Source organism: Dendrobates tinctorius, unplaced genomic scaffold, assembly GCF_039654945.1.
Source record: "Dendrobates tinctorius isolate UK_male_01 unplaced genomic scaffold, ASM3965494v1 ptg000274l, whole genome shotgun sequence".
NCBI classification, from domain to species: domain Eukaryota; kingdom Metazoa; phylum Chordata; class Amphibia; order Anura; family Dendrobatidae; genus Dendrobates; species Dendrobates tinctorius.
Window position 1 is genome coordinate 997039 of NW_027361941.1, and position 23501 is coordinate 1020539.

The following is a 23501-nucleotide window of genomic DNA, read 5'->3' on the forward strand; positions in this document are numbered from 1 at the left end:
CCCTAGGTGGGTGGGTGCCACGGCCCAAAGGGTCCACTCATTCAAAGAAGAAACGACTCAGCGTAAGCTGATGCTCGTCACATTGTTTTTAAATGTTTACTGATGGGGCCATGCATACCAGGATGGGGATGGGGGTGGGGGCCAATTATAAGGATGGGGCCCTGCATACCAGGACCAGGGTAGGGGGCTAATCATATCAAGATACTATTATTAAAGAGAAATGAATATTCATTGCCCTCCAAGCCCATGGGCGTGGAATGCAGTGAATATTCATTTCTCTTTAGCAGCGGGAACAGGAGTTAGCCGCAGCCACCAGCTTCAGCCTCCTGTGACCCGCTGCTCCGCGGATGCCGTTCCCCCACCCCCCACCACATCCAAAGCAGGTACACCTGGACTATAAGACGCACCCCCTATTTTTCTCCACATTTTTGAAGGAAAACAGTGCATCACACAGTCAAAAAATACGGTAATTTTAATACAAATTGAAAAGTCAGGATAAAGGGAAACTCTGCTGTTATTGTACAGAAATTCACACTTGGCCTCACTGCACATTTACTGTTGTCCATCATAAAAGGGAAGTTTGGCCAGAAAGACTGGACCTGGTCTTGTAGGGACCATGAGACATTCAGCAGCACAGAAGGGAGAGAAGATTCATCCGATAAGATCTCAGGGATCTAGGAAGTCAACAGCATCATTACCCTCCGCTTTCTCTTACAGGCCCATCATAAGAAAACGAGGATGTCATCCAGATAGACTACCACGCAGGAGTACAGCATATCCCGGAAGACGTCATTCACGAACTACTGGAACACCGCTGGGCATTGCAGAGGCCGAAGGTCATGACCAAGTACTCGTAGTGACCGTCTCTGGTGTTAAAGGCGGTCTTCCACTCATCCCCAGAACGAATGCGGATCAAGTTGTAGGCCCCACGAAGATCCAGTTTGGTGAAAATTCGAGCTCCTCTAAGTCGGTCAAAGAGCTCCGGGATCAATGGCAATGGGTACTTGTTCTTGACCGTGATATCGTTCAGGCCTCGGTAGTCTATGCAAGGACGGAGGGAGCCGTCCTTCTTTTTTACAAAGAAAAATCCCGCTCCCGCGGGCGAGGAGGACTTACGGAAAAAACCTCTCGCAAGGTTCTCCTGGATATAGTCAGACATAGCTTGGGTCTCGGCAGGGGATAGTGGGTATATCCTACCCCTGGGTGGCGTAGAACCAGGAATGAGGTCAATCGGACAGTCATATGGCCGATGGAGGGGCAGAGTCTCGGCCTCCTTCTTGTCGAAGACATCTGCAAAGGACAAGTAAGCCGACGGCAGACCTGTAGGTGCCGGGGATGGACCGGCAGAGTTCATCGGACGGACGGGCAACAGGCACTTCTCCTGACAGAACGGTCCCCACCAGAGTATCTCGCCCGACCGCCAGTCCAGGGTTGGCTCATGAGTCCGTAGCCAAGGGAGGCCTAGAAGAAGCGTGTGAGACATGGTAGACAAGACGAGGAAGGAGATCTTCTCCAGGTGCAGGGCTCCGATCTGCAGCTCGATCTCTTCGGTGGCCTGGGTAACGGTCTCCTGCACGGATGTACCATTGACCGAAACAATCGACCGAGGAGTCTCCAGGGATCTGACAGGAATCCGGTATTTTTTAACCGCCTCGAGTGTGATAAAATTCCCCTCTGCGCCAGAATCCAGAAAAGCCTCCTCAGAATAACGCTTGGCACCGAGATTCAATAATACGGACACGAGCAGGGGGGGAGAGGAATCACGTTCACCTAGGGAGGCCTCTCCTATCAACCCTAGGCGGAGAAGTTTCCCGGCTTCATGGAGCAGGAACGGAAGAGGTGAGAGGAGCTCCTCTCTCTGGCTAATTCACGGGCACGTTCCTGAAACCGCAGGTCAATGCGTGTCGCCAGAGAGATCAGATCCTCTAAAGAGGTGGGAGTATCCCGACCTGCCAGTACGTCTTTGATCCGACCGAACAGGCCACGCCAAAAGATCCCTACGAGAGCCTCGTTGTTCCAACCGAGTTCGGAGGCCAAGGTACGAAAACGGATGGCATACTGTCCCACCGGTAGCGTACCCTGATGGAGGTTAAAGAGGGACTCGGTGATAGAGACCAGCCGACCCGGCTCGTCGAACACCTTGCGGAAGGTGTCCAAAAAGATGGAAAGCTGAGAGACGAGTGAGTAATTGCGCTCCCAGAGGGGGTTCACCCATGCTAACGCCTCCCCCTCTAAGTGTGAAACAATAAAGACAATTTGGGCGCGCTCAGTGGGATAGTGCTGCGGCAAAAGCTCAAAATGTAACCGGCATTGGTTCAGAAATCCTCGACAAAACTTAGGGTCCCCGCTATATCGGGGTGGCTTGCCGAGGCGCGGCATCGGGTGCGGGACCGAGGACTGGGCAGAAACGGATTGTATGGCCGACAAACGGGACTCCATGGATTACAAAAAGGCCATAATCCTGGTCTGACTCTCCCGTAGAAACACCAGTTCTTTTTGGATGGAGGTGGTGGTACCAGCGGGGTCCATGGCCTGATTATACTGTGACGACTCCTGGAGTGGACCCTCTGGGTCGTGACACCAGCCCTCCCAGGGCGAGCTGACCTAGTGAAGACCACCCCCTATACAGGGAGTGTCAGGGGCAAGCCCCAGGGGGTGAGGCACCATGACTGCTGGCACCAGGCGGCCGGCTCACAGGAGACACGAGTGGGTGAATGTGTCTGCAGGAACGTGTAAAGCGTGGACACGGGAACACGTGGTATACAGAGACTTCGTTCGTCCGGGTGTGAGTGAAGCAGAATGCGTGCAAAGAGCACGTCAGAGCACTGAGTCAGGCAGCAGGTGTGCCAGGAGGTGTAACAGAGTACAGGAGCAGGGTGTGTGCCAGAGGGCACAACTGAGCATAAGACAGAGCGCAGGATTGGTACGTGTGCCAGGAGGCACAACAGAGTAAGAGACTGAGTACAGGATCAGAGCATGTGCCAGGAGGCACAACTGAGTATGAGACAAAGCACAGGGTCCGAGTGTGTGCCAGGAGGCACAACCGAGTATGAGATAGAGCACAGAATCAGAGTGTGTGCCAGGAGGCACAACTGAGTATAAGACAGAGCACGGAATCAGAGTGTGTGCCAGGAGGCACAACTGAGGATGGGACAGAGTACAGGGTCAGAGCATGTGCCAGGAGGCACAACCAAGTACGAGACAGAGCACAGGGTCAGAGCATGTGCCAGGAGGCACAAAGTACAAAGCAGAGTGCAGATTCAGAGCGTGTGCCAAGAGGCACAACAGAGTGCAAGGCAGGGGACATGAATACAGCGCACAGCCAGGCAGGGACACGGCAGACCAAGCCAGGAAGCACAACAATAATCAGGCACCTCCCCTAGGGGGAGGTCGTCTGATATAGCACATGACTACTACTGGTTCCGGGTCAGGACCTAGCCAGAAAGCACATGACCACTACAGGTTCCGGGTCAGGTCCTCCATTACCATAGAGAGGACCGAGCCCTATACAGCACTGACAGGAGCGCGCAAGCGCAAACGTGACATGTAGGAGGAGACCTGGGGACGAGAGCTGCGCGTGCGCACCCGACGGGACCCCCGGAGTGACCGCGGCTCCGGAAGAGATGACGTCAGGACCGAGGTCCCGCCCCCAGGTGAGCACGGCATGACACTCACCTGGGTAGTCATATGTGGGAATCTCCTCTTTACACCGCTCATCATCTCTCACATATGTCTCTGTAGTATTAATATGGCTCAGATCTTCACCCTGAAACAAATATTGTAAGTGTTGGAATAATGCATATTGATCTGTATGTATTGCAACAACAACTACTGTACTGTTTTATATTTGTACATATTGTGAGATTGTTAACAAAGTTCAGTGACAAAAAAAAAACAGACAGGATGCCCCCTCCTTCTCTTCCCTTCTTGTTGTTGTAATGCTCCCATGCTGCAAGCCACAGCAGATACCAGACTGATCACATTTCATGCTGTAAGCTGTTCAACCTGGATATGAATAAATCTACATTCTGTGTTGCTGACTCTGGATGTTACGCTGATTAATCCGCTGCTAACAGTAAAAGTCTCTGACAGATGGAGAAGTCCCATCTATGATCAGCTCTAATCCTGCCATCTCCACCGCTCTCATTACACAAGTATAAAACACATAATACTGGTGGATAAAACAAGACTGAGCACAAGACCTTCACAGCCGTCTACACATCATAGGGGAGATCTCCTGACACCTTCTCTCCATCTACCTGATGATCCTGAGGAGCACTGGGATCTTCTTGGTTACAGTCCTGTGGAAGAAGAGGACGGGGACATCTCTCTGGTGTTGTCCTCTTACTGGATAGATCTGGAGGAAACACATACAGGGACTGAATTCATTCTCTACATACAGATAATTATAGGCCGTGTGTATTTAGTCCTGTCTATTACCTGGTGATGTGAGGGGCTGGGGAACCTCCATTATGACGTTCTTGTACAGATCTCTGTGTTCTTCTAAATACTCCCACTCCTCCATGGAGAAATAGACGGCGACATCCTGACACCTTATAGGAACCTGACACATACAATGATACCGTCATCCCCCGATCCCTTCATAGTGTTACTGTATAATGTCCCAGCATTCCCAGCAGTGTCACCTCTCCAGTCAGCAGCTCAATCATCTTGTAGGTGAGTTCTAGGATCTTCTGGTCATTGATGTCCTCATGGATCAGGGGGTGAGGTGGAGGCCCCGTGATTGGGCTCAGGGGTCTTCCCCATCCCTCAGACACAGGGTCCTGACAGCGATCACTAGAGGTCTTCTTCACCACGGTGTAATCCTGGTTATGGAGAGACACAGTAATAAATCTCACTACAGACATTCCCAGAGTCCTCACCTCTCCAGTTCTGTCCATCTGTTATTCCCATAGATAAGAATGATGTAATGTGACGTCATCAGAATCTCTCACCTCTCCAGTGAGACGGAAGAGGATCTCTAGGGTGAGGTGTAACATCCTCTCCGCCATCTTGTCTCTGTCCATATCCATCCTTGATGGGTAAATCAGGAAAATTCTCTTCTGTAGAAGATCTTCACTGAGAGGATCCGATATTGTAGAGACCTGAATGAGAAGAAGATGATCCGATGTAACATCATAAGAATCCTGTGTAATAATACAATTACTGGAGATAATAAGGGAAACATATGAGGAGATTTATTATCTTACAGGGTTTAGTTTTCTTCCCTGACATCTACTAATAAAACCTATATATTTAGGCCCCAGACAACAAGCAGTTTCCTCCTCGGAGTCGGCAGCTGAACACGTTCCTCATAGACTCATCTTCCATAACGCTAATTCTCGTCTCATTACCGACACTGGAATCGGCATTAGCAATACTGCAGGAGATATTCATTACACGCGACATGAGAAATAACTCCTTCATGGTGAGGACGACATCTTCATCTTCTACTGCGGCTCTAGAGACAGATTTGGCCAGAGTCGGTCACTGCCTCCATCCCCACCGGCCGTCTATATGAAGGTTTCGCGTCTTCCCCGCACTGGAATCTTCTCTCACCTTAGATCTCAGCTCTGAGTCACACACAGAAGTTTGAGGCTTTTCTGGAAGAACAGGACAGGAGAGATCTGAGGCCGATGTCTCCATGTACAGGGTTTCCCCTCGGGATAAGAGGCTTTTCTATCCCTTTCCCCCAATTAGAGGGGACACCTGTGGATATCGGGGTCTTTACCGGCTGCAGTCCTGGGGGGATTTACTCGGTAACGTGGACGTTGGACAAACGTCACCATCAATTCCCATCAGAGTGAAGGAACATCGCTCCTCTATTCAGCTCTATGGATCCAGGATGAAATCCACTGCGGCCCCTGCAAGAAAAGAGCGAAGTCTGGTGAGACCCCCGAGGCCGGAGATTTCTACAGCTGCTCTGTGCGCACAGGACCTGTGATGAGGTCACAGGAGGGGAGGAGTCAGGGGTCACATGATCAGGGGCCTCAGTGTGTGCAGGACTCTGCTGTGCTGGTTGTCATGGTGCTGGATGAGGGGATGTTTCTGTGTGGGGTCAGGTGGGGTTTACAGGGTGGATGTAGCAGAGGCGTGTGTGTACGAGGTGTACGGAGCCGTGTGTGTGCAAGGTGTACGGAGCGGAGCCGTGTGTGTACGAGGTGTACGGAGCGGAGCCGTGTGTGTACGAGGTGTACGGAGGGGAGCCGTGTGTGTACGAGGTGTACGGAGCGGAGCCGTTTGTGTACGAGGTGTACGGAGCGGAGCCGCGTGTGTACGAGGTGTACGGAGCGGAGCCGTGTGTGTACGAGGTGTACGGAGCGGAGCCGTGTGTGTACGAGGTGTACGGAGCGGAGCCGTGTGTGTACGAGGTGTACGGAGCGGAGTCCTGTTTGTACAGGGTGTATGGAGCAGAGCCGTGTGTGTACGAGGTGTACGGAGCGGAGCCGCGTGTGTACGAGGTGTACGGAGCGGATCCGTGTGTGTACGAGGTGTACGGAGCGGAGCCGTGTGTGTGCGAGGTGTACGGAGCGGAGCCGTGTGTTTACGAGGTGTACGGAGCGGAGCCGTGTGTGTACGAGGTGTACGGAGGGGAGCCGTGTGTGTACAAGGTGTACGGAGCGGAGCCGTTTGTGTACGAGGTGTACGGAGCGGAGCCGTGTGTGTACGAGGTGTACGGAGCGGAGCCGTGTGTGTACGAGGTGTACGGAGCGGAGTCCTGTTTGTACAGGGTGTATGGAGCAGAGCCGTGTGTGTACGAGGTGTACGGAGCGGAGCCGTGTGTGTACGAGGTGTACGGAGCGGAGCCGCGTGTGTACGAGGTGTACGGAGCGGAGCCGCGTGTGTACGAGGTGTACGGAGCGGAGCCGTGTGTGTACGAGGTGTACGGAGCGGAGCCGTGTGTGTACGAGGTGTACGAAGCAGAGCCGTGTGTGTACGAGGTGTACGGAGCGGAGCCGCGTGTGTACGAGGTGTACGGAGTGGAGTCCTGTGTGTACGAGGTGTACGGAGCAGAGCCGTGTGTACGGTGCGGAGCCGCATGTGTACGAGGTGTACGGAGCGGAACCGCGTGTGTACGAGGTGTACGGAGCGGAGCCCTGTGTGTATGAGGTGTACGGAGCAGAGCCATGTGTATATGAGGTGTGCGGAGCAGAGCCGTGTGTGTACGAGGCGTACGGAGCGGAGCCGCGTGTGTACGAGGTGTACGGAGCGGAGCCGTGTGTGTACGAGGTGTACGGAGCGGAGCCCTGTGTGTACGAGGTGTACGGAGCGGAGCCGCATGTGTTCGAGGTGTAGGGAGCGGAGTCGTGTGTACGAGGTGTACGGAGCGGAGTCCTGTTTGTACAGGGTGTATGATGCAGAGCTGTGTGTGTATGAGGTTTACGGAGCAGAGCCGCATGTGTAGGAGGTGTACGGTGCGAAGCCGCAAGTGTGTGAGATGTACAGAGCGGAGCCTCATGTGTACGAAGTGTACGGAGCGGAGCCACATTTGTGCCGACCCATCTGTGTACTCTGTATACCCCGTCTTCAGTCACAGACCCATCTGTGTATGCTGTATACACCCGTGTACCCCAAGCTTTGGTCACAGACCCCTCTGTGTGCGCTGTATACACCCGTATATCCCCAGCTTCAGTTGGAGACCCTTCTGTGTATGCTGTATACACCCATATACCCCAGCTTTGGTTGCAGACCCCCCCTGTGTGCGCTGTATACACCCGTATATCCCAAGCTTCAGTTGGAGACCCTTCTGTGTATGCTGTATACACCTGTATTCCCCCAGTTTCTGTTGCAGACCCCTCTGTGTACTCTGTATACACCCGCATACCCCCAGGTTCAGTTCCAGACCCGTGTGTGAATGCTGTTGTGTATTCGCTTTCTGGCCTACCTCTGGTTACTACTGAACATAGTTGAGCTGGTCAAATTGACAGAGGGGTTGCGAGTTCTCTTTCTGCGCTCCCTCTGGTGGTTACTGGAGGTAATGGAGCTGATCTGATTAACAGAGGCTTGCCACCTGATAATGAGGATGACGATTGGAGATCTGGGGTTTCAGACTGGATTTAAGACAGCCAACTTCCTCTATCCCTGCGGGTGATTTTTTCCTGCCTCCTGAGGTCTTAGTCTCCAGCTCAGTCCCTGCATGTTCAGCTAAGTGTTCTTTTGCTATTCTGTTCACATTTGATCTGGTTTTGTCTATTTCAGTTTTATGCGGGTCAGCCAGCTCCAGCTGGGGTTGTGCTGAATCTCCATCCATATGTTACTGCTTGTGCCAGTTTGTTTTTCTCCCGTATTAGATTGGCCTCTTTTTGCTCTTCTTTCAGAATATACCAGAGTGCTGATATAGTGGGTAAAGTCATGCGACTTCAGTATTTTTTGCATCAGATGTGTTGGACTTTTTTGCAGGGTTTTTTGCGTGATTGCAGACAGTGTCTTTCCTTTCCTGTCCTGTCTAGTTAGTGTGGGCCCCATCATTTGCTCAGTCTATTTTCCTGCCTGTGTTTGTGTTTTCATCTTGTCTCACTGACAATATGTTTGGGGGCTATCTATTCCTTTGGGGTCTGCTTCGGGGCAGTTTAGATTTCCCCTTTCTTGCTTTAGGCTTAGTTAGCTCTCCGGCTGTGCCAAGGCGTCTAGGATCATCGTAGGCACGCTCCATGGCTACTGCTAGTTGTGTGGATAGGATCAGAGGTCTGCAATCTGCCTGGTTACCAACCTCTGGTTTTTTGTGGCTTAGCTTGGGCTTGCTCTCCTCCTCGGTGACCCAATCATAACAGTATGCTGTATACAACCATATACCGCCAGGTTTGGTTGCAGACCCCTGTGTGTATGCTGTATATACCTGTATACCCCCAGCTTCGGTCACAGACCTCTGTGTACACTGTGTACACACGTATACCCACAGCTTCTGTCGCAGACCCCTGTGTACACTGTATACACCTGTATACCCCCAGCTTCGGTCGCAGACCCCTGTGTGTAGGCTGTACACACCCGTATATCCCCAGCTTCAGTCGCAGACTCCTGTGTACACTGTATACACATGTATACCCCTAGCTTTGGTTGCAAACCCCTGTGTACACTGTATACACTTGTAAACCCCCAGTTTCGGTCACAGACCCCTCTGTGTACGCTGTATACACCTGTATACCCCCAGCTTCGGTAACAGACCCCTGTGTACACTGTTTACACCTGTATATCCCCAGCTTCGGTCACAGACCCTGCGTCACTCACACTGTAGAACTAAACCCGGACACACAATGTAAAACTGCGGTCGTCGGTCTCTCGTCTTTCGCACTTATACTGATAACATAAGATGGAGTCAGACGAACCCTCCTACAAAACGTGAGAACAAAGTCATTACTACAGGACTGTGTGAGAAAGGGATTTATTCTACAAGAAACGCTGGGGCCACAAATGAGAGAATCCGGGCCTCGTGGCTGGATACTCCGGGCCCCCAGCGTGTTAGGACCAGACGGGGTCTTTGTCTCTGGAGCTTCTCTACTCGGGATAATGAGACTCTGATCTTGGTCATCCGTATGGATAATGGAATTACAAAGCTTCTCATATACTTTCCATGTTAAACACGGATGGCACATGGACGGCACATGGATGGCACACAGACAGCACACGGACGGCACACGTATGGCACATGTACAGCACATGGACGGCACATTTACAGCACACGGACGGCACATGTACAGCACACGGACGGCACATGTACAGCACACGGACAGCACATGTACAGCACACGGACGGCACATGTACAGCACACGGACGGCACATGTACAGCACACGGACGGAACATGTATGGCATATGGATGGTACATGTACATCACGTGGATGGCACATGGACAGCACATCTACAGCACACGGACAGCACATGTAGAGCACACGGACGGCATGTTTACATGGACCCATAGACTTGTATTGGCCCTTTGTCATCTGTGCTGCTGGGAAAACATGGACATGAGAGCAGAACCGTAGGTCAAATAGGGGACACGTGGCATCTGTGAAAAACATGACAGGTCGTGTGAAGGGCCGTACAGTCACATAATAGAAAACATTAGCAGAATTGCCGTCATTTTCTACATCCTACCTCACAAACAGCAGAATAAAAAGCGATTAAAAAGGTTCTACATGTCCCCCAAACTACTCTGCTAAATCCCCTCTGGCTCCGTGGCCGATGGTTCGGGGTCCCTGATGGTTATTAGTCACTTTGCAGCTATAATATAAGGTGAACCACAAGACCCCTGCAACCCAGTGCTGAGACTGGCAGAGACCCCAGGAGCCACAAGACCCCTGCAGCCCAGTGGTGATTCTGGCAGACACCCCCAGAGCCACAAGACCACTGCAGCCCTGTACTAAGACTGGCAGAGACCCCAGAGCCACAAGACCACTGCAGCCCAGAAAATTTGGAACCTCTGATCCAAAATTTAGAAAAGGAATTGGGAAGGTATGAAAAAATATCATTGTCCTGGATGGCCAGGATACAGTCCTTTAAAATGGTTTTCTTACCCAAAATATTGTATGTGCTCAGATGCTTACCCATCAAAATTTCTCACAAAACCCTGATGAAACTTCAATCGTTGACTAACAAATTTGTCTGGGGTAATAAAAGGGCCAGGGTCGCAGGTAAAGTGTTATATCCCCCATATGACTCAGGGGGACTGGGCACCCCAAACATATCGGCATATTATAAAGCCTTACTAATTGAATCACTAAAGGAATGGTGGCGTCCAGGTAATTCACATAGATGGGATCAGATTGAAAATTTCCTGTCCCGCCAGGGCTCGGTCAGAAGAATGATGGAAGCAGAATATTTGAGCCGTTCACGGTTCTCCCCGTGTGTTCCCACCATGTCAGCTTCCCTGGAGGTCTGGCGAAATGACTTGATTCATAAGATTCAGATTCCTCTTTCAGAGATTTCCCTCAAGTCGTTGGAATCTCAAATCCCCTTTTTGAATCTAGCCAGGTGGGAGGGATCGGGCATTACAGTGCTGGCGGATCTATTCTCTGATTTGGGTGTTAACCCCTTTAATGAAATAGTACGGAAACACCCCTCTTTAAAGGGTTGTTTCTATCAACACATCCAAATTAGTCATTTTCTGGCCTCTAAATTTCCTCTAAAGTCGAATCCTCTGTTACCTACAACAAAGGCTTTGGTATTTAAATAGATAATTAAATCCAAAGGTATCTCCTCAACATACAAATGGCTCAATAACCCCCCCGAAGAGCAAAAATCTCCTTATATGAATAAATGGGACGTGGAGTTGAATGTTTCTACCTCTCCTTCAAACTGGCACTCGGCTTCAGCAAATATCCAAAAATATTCCAAGTGCATAAATCATCTGGAGCAACTGAAAAAAGTACACCTGCGATGGTATCGGTCCCCAGCCAACTTAGCACAGTTCCTCCCAAATTATTCGCCACATTGTTGGAAGGGCTGCCTCCAAAGGGGTACTCTTGGTCACTGCTGGTGGGCTTGTCCCAAGGTTTTCTTGTTCTGGCTGGAGGTGTTTGGCCTGATGGGTGAGCTGACAGGCAATACTATTAATCCGAATCCGGGTCTGGCAGTGCTAAACGTGGGTATAGAGGAGTTCTCTTGGGAATCCAGGGGATTATTGGTTCACATTCTAGTTGCTGCCAGATATTGCATAAGTAGCTATTGGAAATAACCGAATTAATCTCCATTGCCAATACGAGTTCTGTCTGGCTCACTCCATCCGCGCCAAAAACAAAATACTTCAGACTTGGGACACGTGGCTAAACTCTGTATATGCATCCCCTGTCAGGCATCTGTTTCCAGGGCAAACTGTCTGAGATTAATAAAATGGGTCAAATAGGGTCAAAGAGAGTGTTACGCAGGGAGTTCATCCGTACCACATGTCAATATTCAAGGTGTTTATATCTATGTTGTTGTTACTGCTCGGGCTACCCCGGAACGCCATCTAATTCCCTAGCTCCCCCCCCCTCCCTGGTTGCCTCTTTGCAACCATCCATGGTTCTCCCCCCCACCTCTTCCTCCCTTCCCCTTTCTTATCTTCCTTTCTTACTCTCTGGTTCTGGTTGTTTGAAACCCTCGTTTTGAGGATTAAAGAGTAAATGGTAGGTTGACTTTATACGTATTAGGTGTTGATTAACCAAAAAAAAAAAAAAAAGTTGTAACTTGTATCAGACATGATTGTTGGTGGTGTGATGGGAAATGTGAATCATAATCAAAAGATATACTACCACGTGTTACAGCATTGTTCTCTTTGTGTATTAATGCCATTGATACCTGAATTTTTTCCTTTTTCTAATGTAACTTCCTACAATAAAAATTGATTGGAAAAAAAAAAAAAAAAGACCACTGCAGCCCAGTGCTGAGACTGGTGGAGACCCCAGAGCCACAAGACCACTGCAGCCCAGTGCTGAGACTGGTGGAGACCCCAGAGCCACAAGACCACTGCAGCCCAGTGCTGAGACTGGTGGAGACCCCAGAGCCACAAGACCACTGCAGCCCAGTGCTGAGACTGGTGGAGATCCCAGAGCCACAAGACCACTGCAGCCCAGTGATGAGACTGATGGAGAACCCCGGAGCCACAAGACCCCTGCAGCCTAGTGCTGAGATTAACAGAGACCCTTTGATCTACAAGACCTCTGCAGCCCAGTGCTAAGACTGGCAGAGACCCCCAGAATCACAAGACCACTGCAGCCCAGTGCTAAGACTGACAGAGTCCCCCGGAGCCACAAGACCACTGCAGCCCAGTGCTGTGACTGGCAGAGACCCCTGGAGCCACAAGACCACTGCAGCACAGTGCTAAGACTGGCGGAGAAGTCCGGAGCCACAAGACCACGGCAGCCCAGCGCTGAGACTGGCAGAGACCCCCCCGAAGCAACAAGACCCCTGCAGCCTAGTGCTGAGACTAACAGAGACCCTTTGGTCTACAAGACCTCTGCAGCCCAGTGCTAAGACTGGCAGAGACCTCCAGAATCACAAGACCACTGCAGCCCAGTGCTAAGACTGACAGAGTCCCCCCGGAGCCACAAGACCACTGCAGCCCAGTGCTGTGACTGGCAGAGACCCCTGGAGCCACAAGACCACTGCAGCACAGTGCTAAGACTGGCGGAGAAGTCTGGAGCCACAAGACCACTGCAGCACAGTGCTGAGACTGGCAGAGACTTTTATAATAATTGTAATAAAGTCCTTTCTTTTATGTGCATATATATGTGTATACGTGTATGCATGTCAATATATATATACATATATATATACATATATGATTGCATGTATGACATTTAAATCTCTTGAATTAGAAGCTCTTTTCAGCTGACGTATTGTGAAGACATGGGTGTAATGCCTGTCAGACAGGTGACTGCTCACATCTGGTGCGACTGTCATTCTCTCTCCATGCCGGCATGATCAATAAAGAACAAATCATCTTACTTATTCACGTCTGGACGATTTCTAATTGGAAGACTGAAACTCCACTGACATTTGGTGCGTTGGCCGTGAAATCCAACACCTTTCCCTCACCGGTGAGTACTGTAAACCGTGCACGGGGGAGTCTGGAACTCCTTAAGTAAGTCCTCCGCCTTGACAGTAGGTGTCACCAGGGGCATTATCAGTTATCCCGGACTGAGGGAAAGTGACGGATTTCGTATAGTCTAAGGATCTCTGGGAATTGTCTGTATCTGAAAACAGGTAAGAACATTTAATAATTTTCATTATATTCAGTAACCTTGTTAATCCAGTATGAATGTTATTCTGGGAATTGAATGGGGACTGTGATTGTGGACTTTTCCAATTGGGGTTTGTGAGAGGCTCCTGTAAGTTGGAAGTTGTTTACATGCAATTGGAGTTATAATAACTCCCGTAAGTTGCGAAGCTCCATAGGAATGGGGTTTGTTCTTGTAAAAAATTCTGTAGAATGGGTACAAAGCCAGTGTGAGAAGGCAACTCCGTGTGCACGTTAAATTGATCTAGATGGGAGAATCGAGGGAGATTCTCGTCGGATTAAGGAATCCGCTGGATTAACCTAAAATAGAACCCAGTATAAGATGAATTTTTGCCGGTATTCTGTAAAGTCTTCTGTACTTTGTTGAATGTTGTTTTCTGGTAAGTGTGCTGTTTTGTCTGTCTTTTAAAACTACATAGAACTAAAATGCCATAAATATATGTTTTATGTTACACATGAGACTCCTTGAATAATCTCTTGAGTGAATGTATGAGGATTGGAATATAAAATCCTGAGTGAGTGTATAAGGGAGTTCAGTAGGCGTGGTTGACAGTCACCTGTGAACTGGAGACAAATCATAGGTTATTATAGTGGTATAAATCACCTAGGTACACGCCACCTGATTCCCATAGAGAATATTCTATGGTGTTTTGTTATATGTTTTTCTTTTAATAACACAGAGTGACTGAACCCTCCTCATTTAAAAAGTGGACACAAAGTCAGATTAAGATCTTATAACGATCACTGAGGAGAGTCCGCGCCGGTGGTGCTCTGAATACCTGATATTAAGAACGGGAACGTCTCTGGATATAAAGAGGCGGTGTCATTGGACTGTATCTCAGCACTTCAGGTCTAGGAGTACGAGGGAACTTTACTCTCTTGTCTTATAAGTCTCTGCGTATGTGTGTATGTCCAGTCCGTAACTGTGAAGATTGTTGTGTGTTTGTACTGTTACACTAGTCAGAAGTCCTTGTGAGCATATGTATCTTTGTCATATCAGTGACCATAGCCCTTGGGGAACTTTGTTATTGTTACACTGTGTTGTCACACTCGTCCCTTACAGGCCTTCATTATGTGGAGGAGGCAAGATATAGAGATACAAGCTGGTGAATATCTAGGACATGGTGTAATCAGTGAGGATTATTTAGATCCTGGATATTAGTAGCAGTAATTGAATTGTTGCTATTGGTTTATTATCTTCTTGTTGACATATGAATTTCACTGATATCTGTCAGACTTCTTATAAGTGGTTAGAAATCCATTGTGCTCCAGCATTTATATTGTGTATAGTCCTCATCTTGTTTGTCTTTTGTGTTTAAGAATTTTATGTAACATCCTTATGGGACTTTGTCCCATAGCTATATTTTAATGTCTTGTCCTCATTGTAAGGCAGAATTGTTATTGACCATTTCATCTGATGGCTGGAAAGTTATTAAGATTGTACGAAGAGGGTATCCCTGGAATGACACTGGATATGGTCCTTTCTCATCGGGTACCCAGAGAGAACAGTCTTCAGATCAGATGTGCAATGTGTCCTTATTGGTAACTTATAGGCCTAACTCTTACATATTATAACAAATAGAGAGTAAACATTGTAGATCCCTGACAAGTTTTTTTTAATCTTGAAAAACTAGGAGAAGGTACCACCCAGAGCAAACAGTCCTGAGGTGGGGAGATAAGCTGTGAACATGAGAAATGTTTTGGAATGTGGTTGTTTGTGGCTTTAAGATAAGAAGGGACCACTAGAAGAGCTGAGGGTGTCCCCTGACAGATGGGTTGTATTTGATGATAAAACTTACTTTGATAAAATGTGAAAATTTGGTACAAGAAATGTGTAATGAGAGGAAAAATTTAATTTGACTAAAGTAGAAATACATTTATAAAACACTGTATTTCCAGAAGTAACCGTCCTCGTGGGAAGCCATGAGGTCACTTTTCTTGTTGATTCAGGAGCACTAGAACCTTAGTACATCCAGAATAGTCCAGTCAAGATACGGTTTGACCCGGAACAAATTCCAAGAAAGCGTTTTATGATTTTTTTATTACTATTATATGTGGGGAACAACATATTAAAAGTTTTCCAAAAATTGATCACCACAAAGGTCCTAACTATGATGTCATAAGACGATGACAGCCATCGCACTAAAAATAACGAATATTTCCCTATTTCAAAGCTGTAGCTTTAGGTTACAGAAGAGTTTGCATTTTGTATACTATATATTTTCATATAACAATTTTTATACAAAGTTTTATACTAACTACATGGACAGGCGAGGTCATGACGTCATCAATCACGTCATGACATATATGTACATTTCTAGAAATTATAGAATTAATACACAGTGCATTTTAAGACCTACTTCATCACTGAATAAGCGTGTCAGGTCAATAGTCACTATTTTCATCATCAGACACTGCTTTCTCACTCATATTGTCACAATGCCCTTCTTGACATGGTTCGCATACCCGTGAACAGATAAGTCCGTGTCTTTTGCAAGTGCACCGAAGAGTACTACAACCACGAGAACAATTGCAGTGAATTATTTTCAGAAGTGTTTCTGGCGCGGGTGAAGTATCCATCATCACTGGAACTAGACTGTTGTTCTGCAATTCCCATCCCCATTCAGTAGTGTCCATGGCCTCACCATTGTTCATCCAAAGCATCACTTGGAGGTAACTCCAAAGGGCATGATACTTCGTTGCAGAGGAGGTCGGTGGCAGTCGTTCAGGTGTAACAAAGATTTTGGCTGAACCAACTTTTTTGCAGAGAGTAGAATACCTCATTGCAGACAGTTTGTCTCCAGGTTTGCCCCCAAACAATGCCACCATCGCTTTACACCCAGCGTCTTCAATCTCAGCTCTGTTTTTGTTAGGTGTGGAAAAGATTTTAGCACAGCTATTTAAGACAGAGTCTCCCTTCAAAACCTTGTGTAGACCGAGTTTTTTTCCGATTCCAAAAACCGCGGAAGTGGTATTGCAACCCGTGAATGCATGAAGGAACAGAAGACAGCTGCACACATGGTTTCTCAGGAACTTCTTAATTTCCTTAATGTCGTATACTGTTGCAGGACTTCCTTTATCCGAGTAGAAAAAAAGCTTGTTGCCATCAATGGTTGACGCGTGATGAAGTAACAACACCAAAAGATCTGTATCTTCGCCAATGAGACTCGTACTTTTGTTGGATGACATTGACACTGCTGCCTTAACAATCGCCACATCTGCATCCCCCTCTGATTGTATTACGTGGCAACCTCTGTCATTCATGCGCTGTGAAACGAGATTGATAAGAGACTGTTTGTTCTCCACATTTGAAAGGAAGTCCTCCTTTTTCCCGACAAATTTCGTTCCTTCAGCAATGTTCACTTTGTTACTTGTTCGTTTTTTGCGCCGTCGCTGATGGGTAATGTCCTTAGTGTTTGGTCCTCCAATGTAACCATCAAATACTATCATAGCCTTACCATAGTGCTTTAGTGTGAAAGATGCAGAGTCTTCAGGGAATGAACAATATGTCTTTCCTTCTGACCACTTCAGTCGATGGAGGAGAGAACCTCCGTCAAGAACATAATGTTCCACTTCTGGTACATCCTTGAGTACTGCGTCATCTGAACTCTGTTCTTTTATAGCAGCCATAAGTTGTGCTTTGTTTGGTTTGCGTAAGAGATGTTTTGCCTCAAAGAGGGATGGTGGGTATGGTGAAAGTTCATAGGCCATCACCTCATCAAGGGAAAGATCAGCAGTTTGAGACACCACAAGAAACCTTTGGAACAAAAGAGCGGGGTCTATTGTTTTGTCCTTAGCAATGTCAATAGCCTCACTGGATGCCAGGGTCTTGGCTTTCATTGACCGCTTGTACTTAACTGAAAACAGTGATTGACCCTCCATTGTTGCCACTATTTCTCTGCCAATGGTGAACAGGTTATCGACATTCACATCCTTATTTGCATTGACACCGGTGATAATGTTGCGAAGAGACACTTCATCAGAGAAAGTTGAAAAGGTCTCGAGTTTTTCTGCAATTTTCTCCAGGTCTTCACGATCTCTTCTCATCCTTGACATTCTTGCCTCCTTGTGGTGTTCACTGGTGACAAAGCTCTGGCGAGTGAAACCCTGCATTGCATCACTGTAGGAAGAGGACACTGACACAGACAGAGTCCATAAGGCCCTCTGATGTTGGGACATTCCACTTCCTCTGCTGAGTCCTCCTGCAGTTTTTAGGGAGCGCATCAGAGCTTGCTCGATGACTAGGTCGCAACCCAGGCCTGCCCAGTACTGATCAGTCCGCCTTACAACATGCAAGCCATTCATAAATCTATGGAAGACTGATGGCATATCATCTTCCAAAGTGGTCATAGACTGGAGGTAAAGGTAGGCGGCCTTCACATATTTCCCATGCACAGCAGCTGCAAATATGGGCAAACATTCGGCTACAGCATGAAGGTGCATCAGCCAGGATCCTGTACGATCGGCCTTGATAAGCTCCCTTGCAATTCCAACCATCTGTTGGTAATTCAGCCATAGTTTACTGGTGTGAGAGTGAGCAGATAATCCATTTCTTTTGGTGGACAAGAGGTGGACAATTTCACTAAGGCAGGTAGAAGTGATGACCGAATTCAAGTCACTCTCCCCTGTCTGTGTCCGAGCATACAACTGCTCAAGTTCTTGCAACAGGTCTGCAAAACCAGGATGGTCGCAAAGTACTTTGTCTGCAACTTGCTGAGTAAGACACTGATCAAGGAGGAGATGGCCACAAACTGCACGCTGAACTGCCTTTCCAGTCATGATGTGTTGCACAGCATTGTCACCGTAAATTGTTCCCAAGATCTCTTTGATTCCACTCCATCTATCAACGTTCCTATGGCACCCATAAGATTCATCAATGTGTGGAAGCTCCCGAGCATCAGGCAACATCTCGAACCGGGCTGTCTTCAGGCACCTCGTGTTTGATTTCTGACGCTTTCCAGTAGAGTGGCTGATCGAATGTAACAACTGCAGCGGATCGGTGTTTATTAGCAAGGTTACACAGATACTCAAGAGTAGAGAAGATGCATGATTTGTCTCCGGAATACATGTCAATAATGGGCAGGAAGATTACCGAAGACGACACCGGATGATCACAGTCTTTATGTAGCATGTGCATCATTCCATTCCAGCTCGGTGCAGGCTGTTTGAAGCATAAAGACATCTCCCACAATACATCAACACGATGGTCAATGGTGTCGAGAAATGGCAAGGGCTTGAATTTTATGTTTCGGCGAGTGTGTTTTGCAAAACGGTATTCCCTTACATCAACTCTGCTTTGTTCAACTATCTCCAAGTCAGCAGTCTTCCGTCTGAGAACAGTGCGACTGACCTTCCTTCCTGGAGTCAGTAGCTACCATCCCCATGCCGTGGAAAGTCCCCTTCCCATCTAACGTGATGATATTACGATCGACGTTGTCCGCAGCGAACAGCAGTGCCGTATCCAGTCTGTCTATGGTACCACCGAGTACATCCTGGCCAACAGAAGTGGCAGCGTTTTCCTCGAATCGCTGAACTTCCGAATATGATGAACAATATCCCTTGGCTGAGAGACTGTCTACAAGAAATCGAGACCTGAAATGATGATAGAGCTGGACTGCTAACCCAAGCTGCAATGGAGCTACTATAGCCCTGGGACGTACAGCCTGAACAACTGATTGTCCAATGCTTGCGACCTTCCTGTGAATGTCCTTTCCAACGAAGAGGGTTTCAAGCAAGCAAAGCAAACTCAGGAGGAGATAATCTAAGGCAGACTGACATTCAAGTGAAGAAGTCTTCGGATATTCAACGGTTGAAGATGGGATCTTAGACTTGATATCGCTCTTGATTAGTTTGGCCGCAGTCTCTATGATGGCTCTCTTCTGGGCTTCTTCATCCGTATCCTGACTACGTAAATAGTCCCTCAGGATTATTCTGGTCTTTTCACGGGACGTTACAATGTTAGGCAACCCTTCACACTCTGCTATGAATAGCGAATCGCCATACCTCTCCTCCAGCCTATACCTCAGTCATTTATTACTATAGGCAGCACTGTCTCCTTCTACAAGATACTCCGTCATTGTCTTTGCAAGATCTGTGACAGTCAGTTGCTCTTCATCATTGTCCTCGAGAAATGCACACATTCTCAAGAACGCTTGCTCTTGGTCCATGTTCATCGGCCTCCCTACCTTCCGCGGTTTCTTTGTAGTAGATCCACCACCATGACGCATAGGAATTCCGTAATTTGTCCGAAAGTTAATGTCACATGAACGATGATACAGACAGTCTGCAGCATGTAAGTCCTTCCCAAAGTACGCGATTCTCCCTTGAATGGTGATTGCCCAGTCATCATTATGCTGTTTGCAATGTGACAAGATGGACCTTACAAATCCATCCGTTTTAACAAAGCTATAGTCATCGAAATCACTACTAGATCTTGTCTTCACCACTTCATGTCCACAAAACAAACACTGCGTCGTGCTATCATAGGATCCAGTAGACACCTGAGTACCTCTCTTGGCAGGTGAACGATGAACGGAAGTAGCTTTCTTATGCAAGTCTATTTGCTTCTTGTTTATGTAGTTCATACGACATCTCTTGTGCACCACTGCTCCAGCAGCTACCACAGTGCTAACGCCCCTCTCAATACTGGCTTTATTGATCCCTTCAGCTCCTTTTGCACCAATCACCACTCTTTCTCCGTCATCTTCTACTTCATGGCTGCATAAGGGGCAAGTTTCTTGACTTTCCATCATTCTCAGCTCTGTAAAAGAAGATAAATAAATCGTTAAATAATAAATATAATAATAGTAGTAATTGTAAAAGAAATATGATAGACACTGAAAGGCGAGTCGCATTTAACATTTTACAGCTTTGGCGGCCATATTCTTTGATGTCACATTTGGACCCTTGGTGGTAACCCTATCTTGGTAAACTTTTAGTATGTTTTTCCCTACATGTAATACTACCAAAAAAAACAATAAAACGCTTTCTTGGAATTTGCTCAGGGTAAAGGATTTTTTTTTCCGTATTTTGACTGGACTAGAAGAGATACCTACTATTGAACTGTCTGCTGCCTGCATAGTGGTAAAAGGAGCAAGTGGTAAGACACAGAGAACCATTGTCTACGCCTGTGGAGATACCGGGCCCTCAGCACAGTTAAAAGTGCAGTTGCACAAATTATATTATCAACTGTGTGGGAGGGATATGATGCAAGCCCTGAGCCTGGGAATAATTCCTACTGCTGCCGGACTATAGGTAACATCCATGACTGAGACAATGGTGCTCCAGGGGTATGGAGAATCCAGATATTATTACAGTCTAGATCTAATAACTGCAGGACCATCCTTAGTTACTGAGTCCTTCATCAAGGAAGCAATAGATAAAGGTATACAAATGTAGATGTTCACACACCAGAAGAACTACACTGCACCATGTACTACAGGTATTTTAGGGGTCCTGATGTAAAATATGAGAATTTCCATGCTCTAGATTGTTCTTGGACACTCTATACTGGGATCATGAAGGGAAATGTGTCATCAGTTTTAAACTTGCAGAACTAATTACATTGTTGTTTTTTGCTTTTTAGAGGTTCTGTGCCACATGTTTCCCTCTCCAGATGTAAAGGTAGATCATGGAAATTCCTTGGTGATTTTGTTGAAGAGTGTAAGGAAAGTAACAATGGGAGGATTTGGGCGATGGCTCATTCTACAATGCCAGACTGCAGGCATGTTCACAAGTACTAAAGTGGAACACCATTTCTAAACCCAGTGTCCACCTGCAGCGAGGCAGGGGAACGAGTGAGAAATGCTGATCCTTTCCTAGAATTAGAGGAGGAATTGACCACATACCCAGAATCTTTGTGGTCCTCATGACCTGCAGATGTGGGATTGATAAAAGGGGTGATTATACTCTGTCCAGCTCACCTTGTAACACAGCTTGTTTCCAGTAGGGAGGGCGCCCCCATCTGTAAGCGAGGCGGTGATAACAAGAGCCCCCACAGTGCCAGACCCCCATACTCTGCTGAATGACTGGAGGCCGCAAAATAAGGTCTTTACAGTGAGATCTCAGTAATGTCAGTGGAGTTTTAGTCTTCCAATTAGAAATCTTCCAGACCTGAATAAGTAAGATGTTTCTTTATTGATCATGCCGGCATGGAGGCAGAATGACAGCCACACCATATGTGAGCAGTCTGTCTGACTCTATACATATTCAAAGAGTTTAAATAAGAAAAGAGGAGGGCGTTCAAAATACTACGTTTGCAAAATAGTACATACATTGAAATATGCTTAGCTGCTAGCAATCCTTATCTATGTTACCAGAGAAGTATGACATTTTATTTGCACGCAAGACAAGGATAGCAAACTAAGCATTACACCCATGTCTTCTCATTACACCAGCTGAAAGGAGTTTCAATCAAAGCATAAGAATGCAGTCATGTGTATATTATATATATATACACATACTCATACACACATACGTATATATATATATACATGCACATAAAAGAAAGAACTTTATTACAATTATTATAACACTCGGACACTGCTGGAGGAGCCAAGAGGGGAGCATTGCTGCAGGCCACAGGCTGGGATGAGAGTCATTTGAATGTGTGGCGTGCCGTTGTGGGTGTACGGTGCTGCGGGGGCTCTGCCGACATTTTGTGAAAGGCAAGAACCCCCGCAATTTATATATTTATATTTACTCATTTATATAGTGCTATTAATTCCACAGCACTTTACAGACATTAGTGGCATTGTCCCCAATGAGGCTCACAATCTAAATTCCCTATCTTTAGAGACGGACATGCGGCACGTCTTTCCAGATCGCAGCATGTCTGTTTATTTGCAGAGACGCGATAGATCTCACCCTACAATGTATTGGACGCGGTGAATCCACACGGTTCAGTGATCACATGTGGAGTCACCTGTGTTCAGTAGCCGGCAGCGGACATGTGCTGCGTCCAAAGCGCTGCCAATTCCTGATCGTGTGCACCCGGCCTAAGGGAATAAATCAGTCAATTTCAGAAAAAAAACAAATTCCTTTGACCTCTGCTGGTGTCAGTGCCGTCTGTGACCCCAACGGGGATTTATGTGATTCCTATTTTAGGGGGATTCAGGCAGAGCCCCCGGACGCACTGCAGAAGCAAGTGTAAACAGGGCTTAATATCCTATTGTGTGGAATAGTGCTGTCTACTATACTATTCCGCACTGTCCCAGTGCAGCAGCCAGACACGGACACCGGCCAGACACGGACACCAGCCAGACACGGACACCGGGCAGACACGGACACCGGGCAGACACGGACGCCGGGCAGACACGGACACCGGGCAGACACGGACACCGGCCAGACACGAACACCGGCCAGACACGAACACCGGCCAGACACGGACACCGGCCAGACACGGACACCGGCCAGATACGGACACCGGTCAGACACGGACAGCGGGCAGAGATGGACAGTGGGCAGACATGGACACTGGTCAGATACAGACACCGGGCAGACACAGACACCAGGCAGACACGGTTTCCAGCCAGACACGGACAGAAGCCAGACACGGACACCGAACAGACACAGACACTGGCCAGGCACAGACAGCAGACAGACATGGACACTGGCCAGACAGGTGCAGCAGCCAGACACAGACACCAGCCAGACACAGACACCGGCCAGACACGGACACCGGTCAGACATGGACACCGGCCAGACATGGACACCAGCCAGGCATGGACATCGGGCAGACAAGGACACCGGTCAGACAGGGACAGCAGCCAGACACGGACACCAGCCAGA

General features: G+C 47.8%; 2 protein-coding genes across 2 annotated transcripts in view; both read right to left on the reverse strand.

Moving 5' to 3' along the window:
* LOC141072527 (uncharacterized) overlaps positions 1-23501 on the reverse strand; it is a 71628-nt gene that overhangs the window by 10147 nt on the left and 37980 nt on the right. The window lies entirely within an intron of this gene.
* On the reverse strand, positions 4424-4868 carry LOC141072515 (oocyte zinc finger protein XlCOF8.4-like). The gene is made up of 2 exons (XM_073559787.1): positions 4647-4868; positions 4424-4564 (listed from the first exon to the last, which is right to left on the reverse strand). Exons 1-2 carry the CDS (start codon positions 4866-4868, stop codon positions 4424-4426), a joined length of 363 nt encoding a protein of 120 aa, XP_073415888.1.

Coding starts and splice junctions, on each gene's coding strand:
- LOC141072515 (XM_073559787.1), bottom strand. CDS start 4,868: ATGTCTGTAGTGAGATTTATTACTGTGTCTCTCCATAACCAGGATTAC. Junction 4,565..4,646: donor TTGAGCTGCTGACTGGAGAG/GTGACACTGCTG, acceptor TGTATGTGTCAG/GTTCCTATAAGGTGTCAGGA.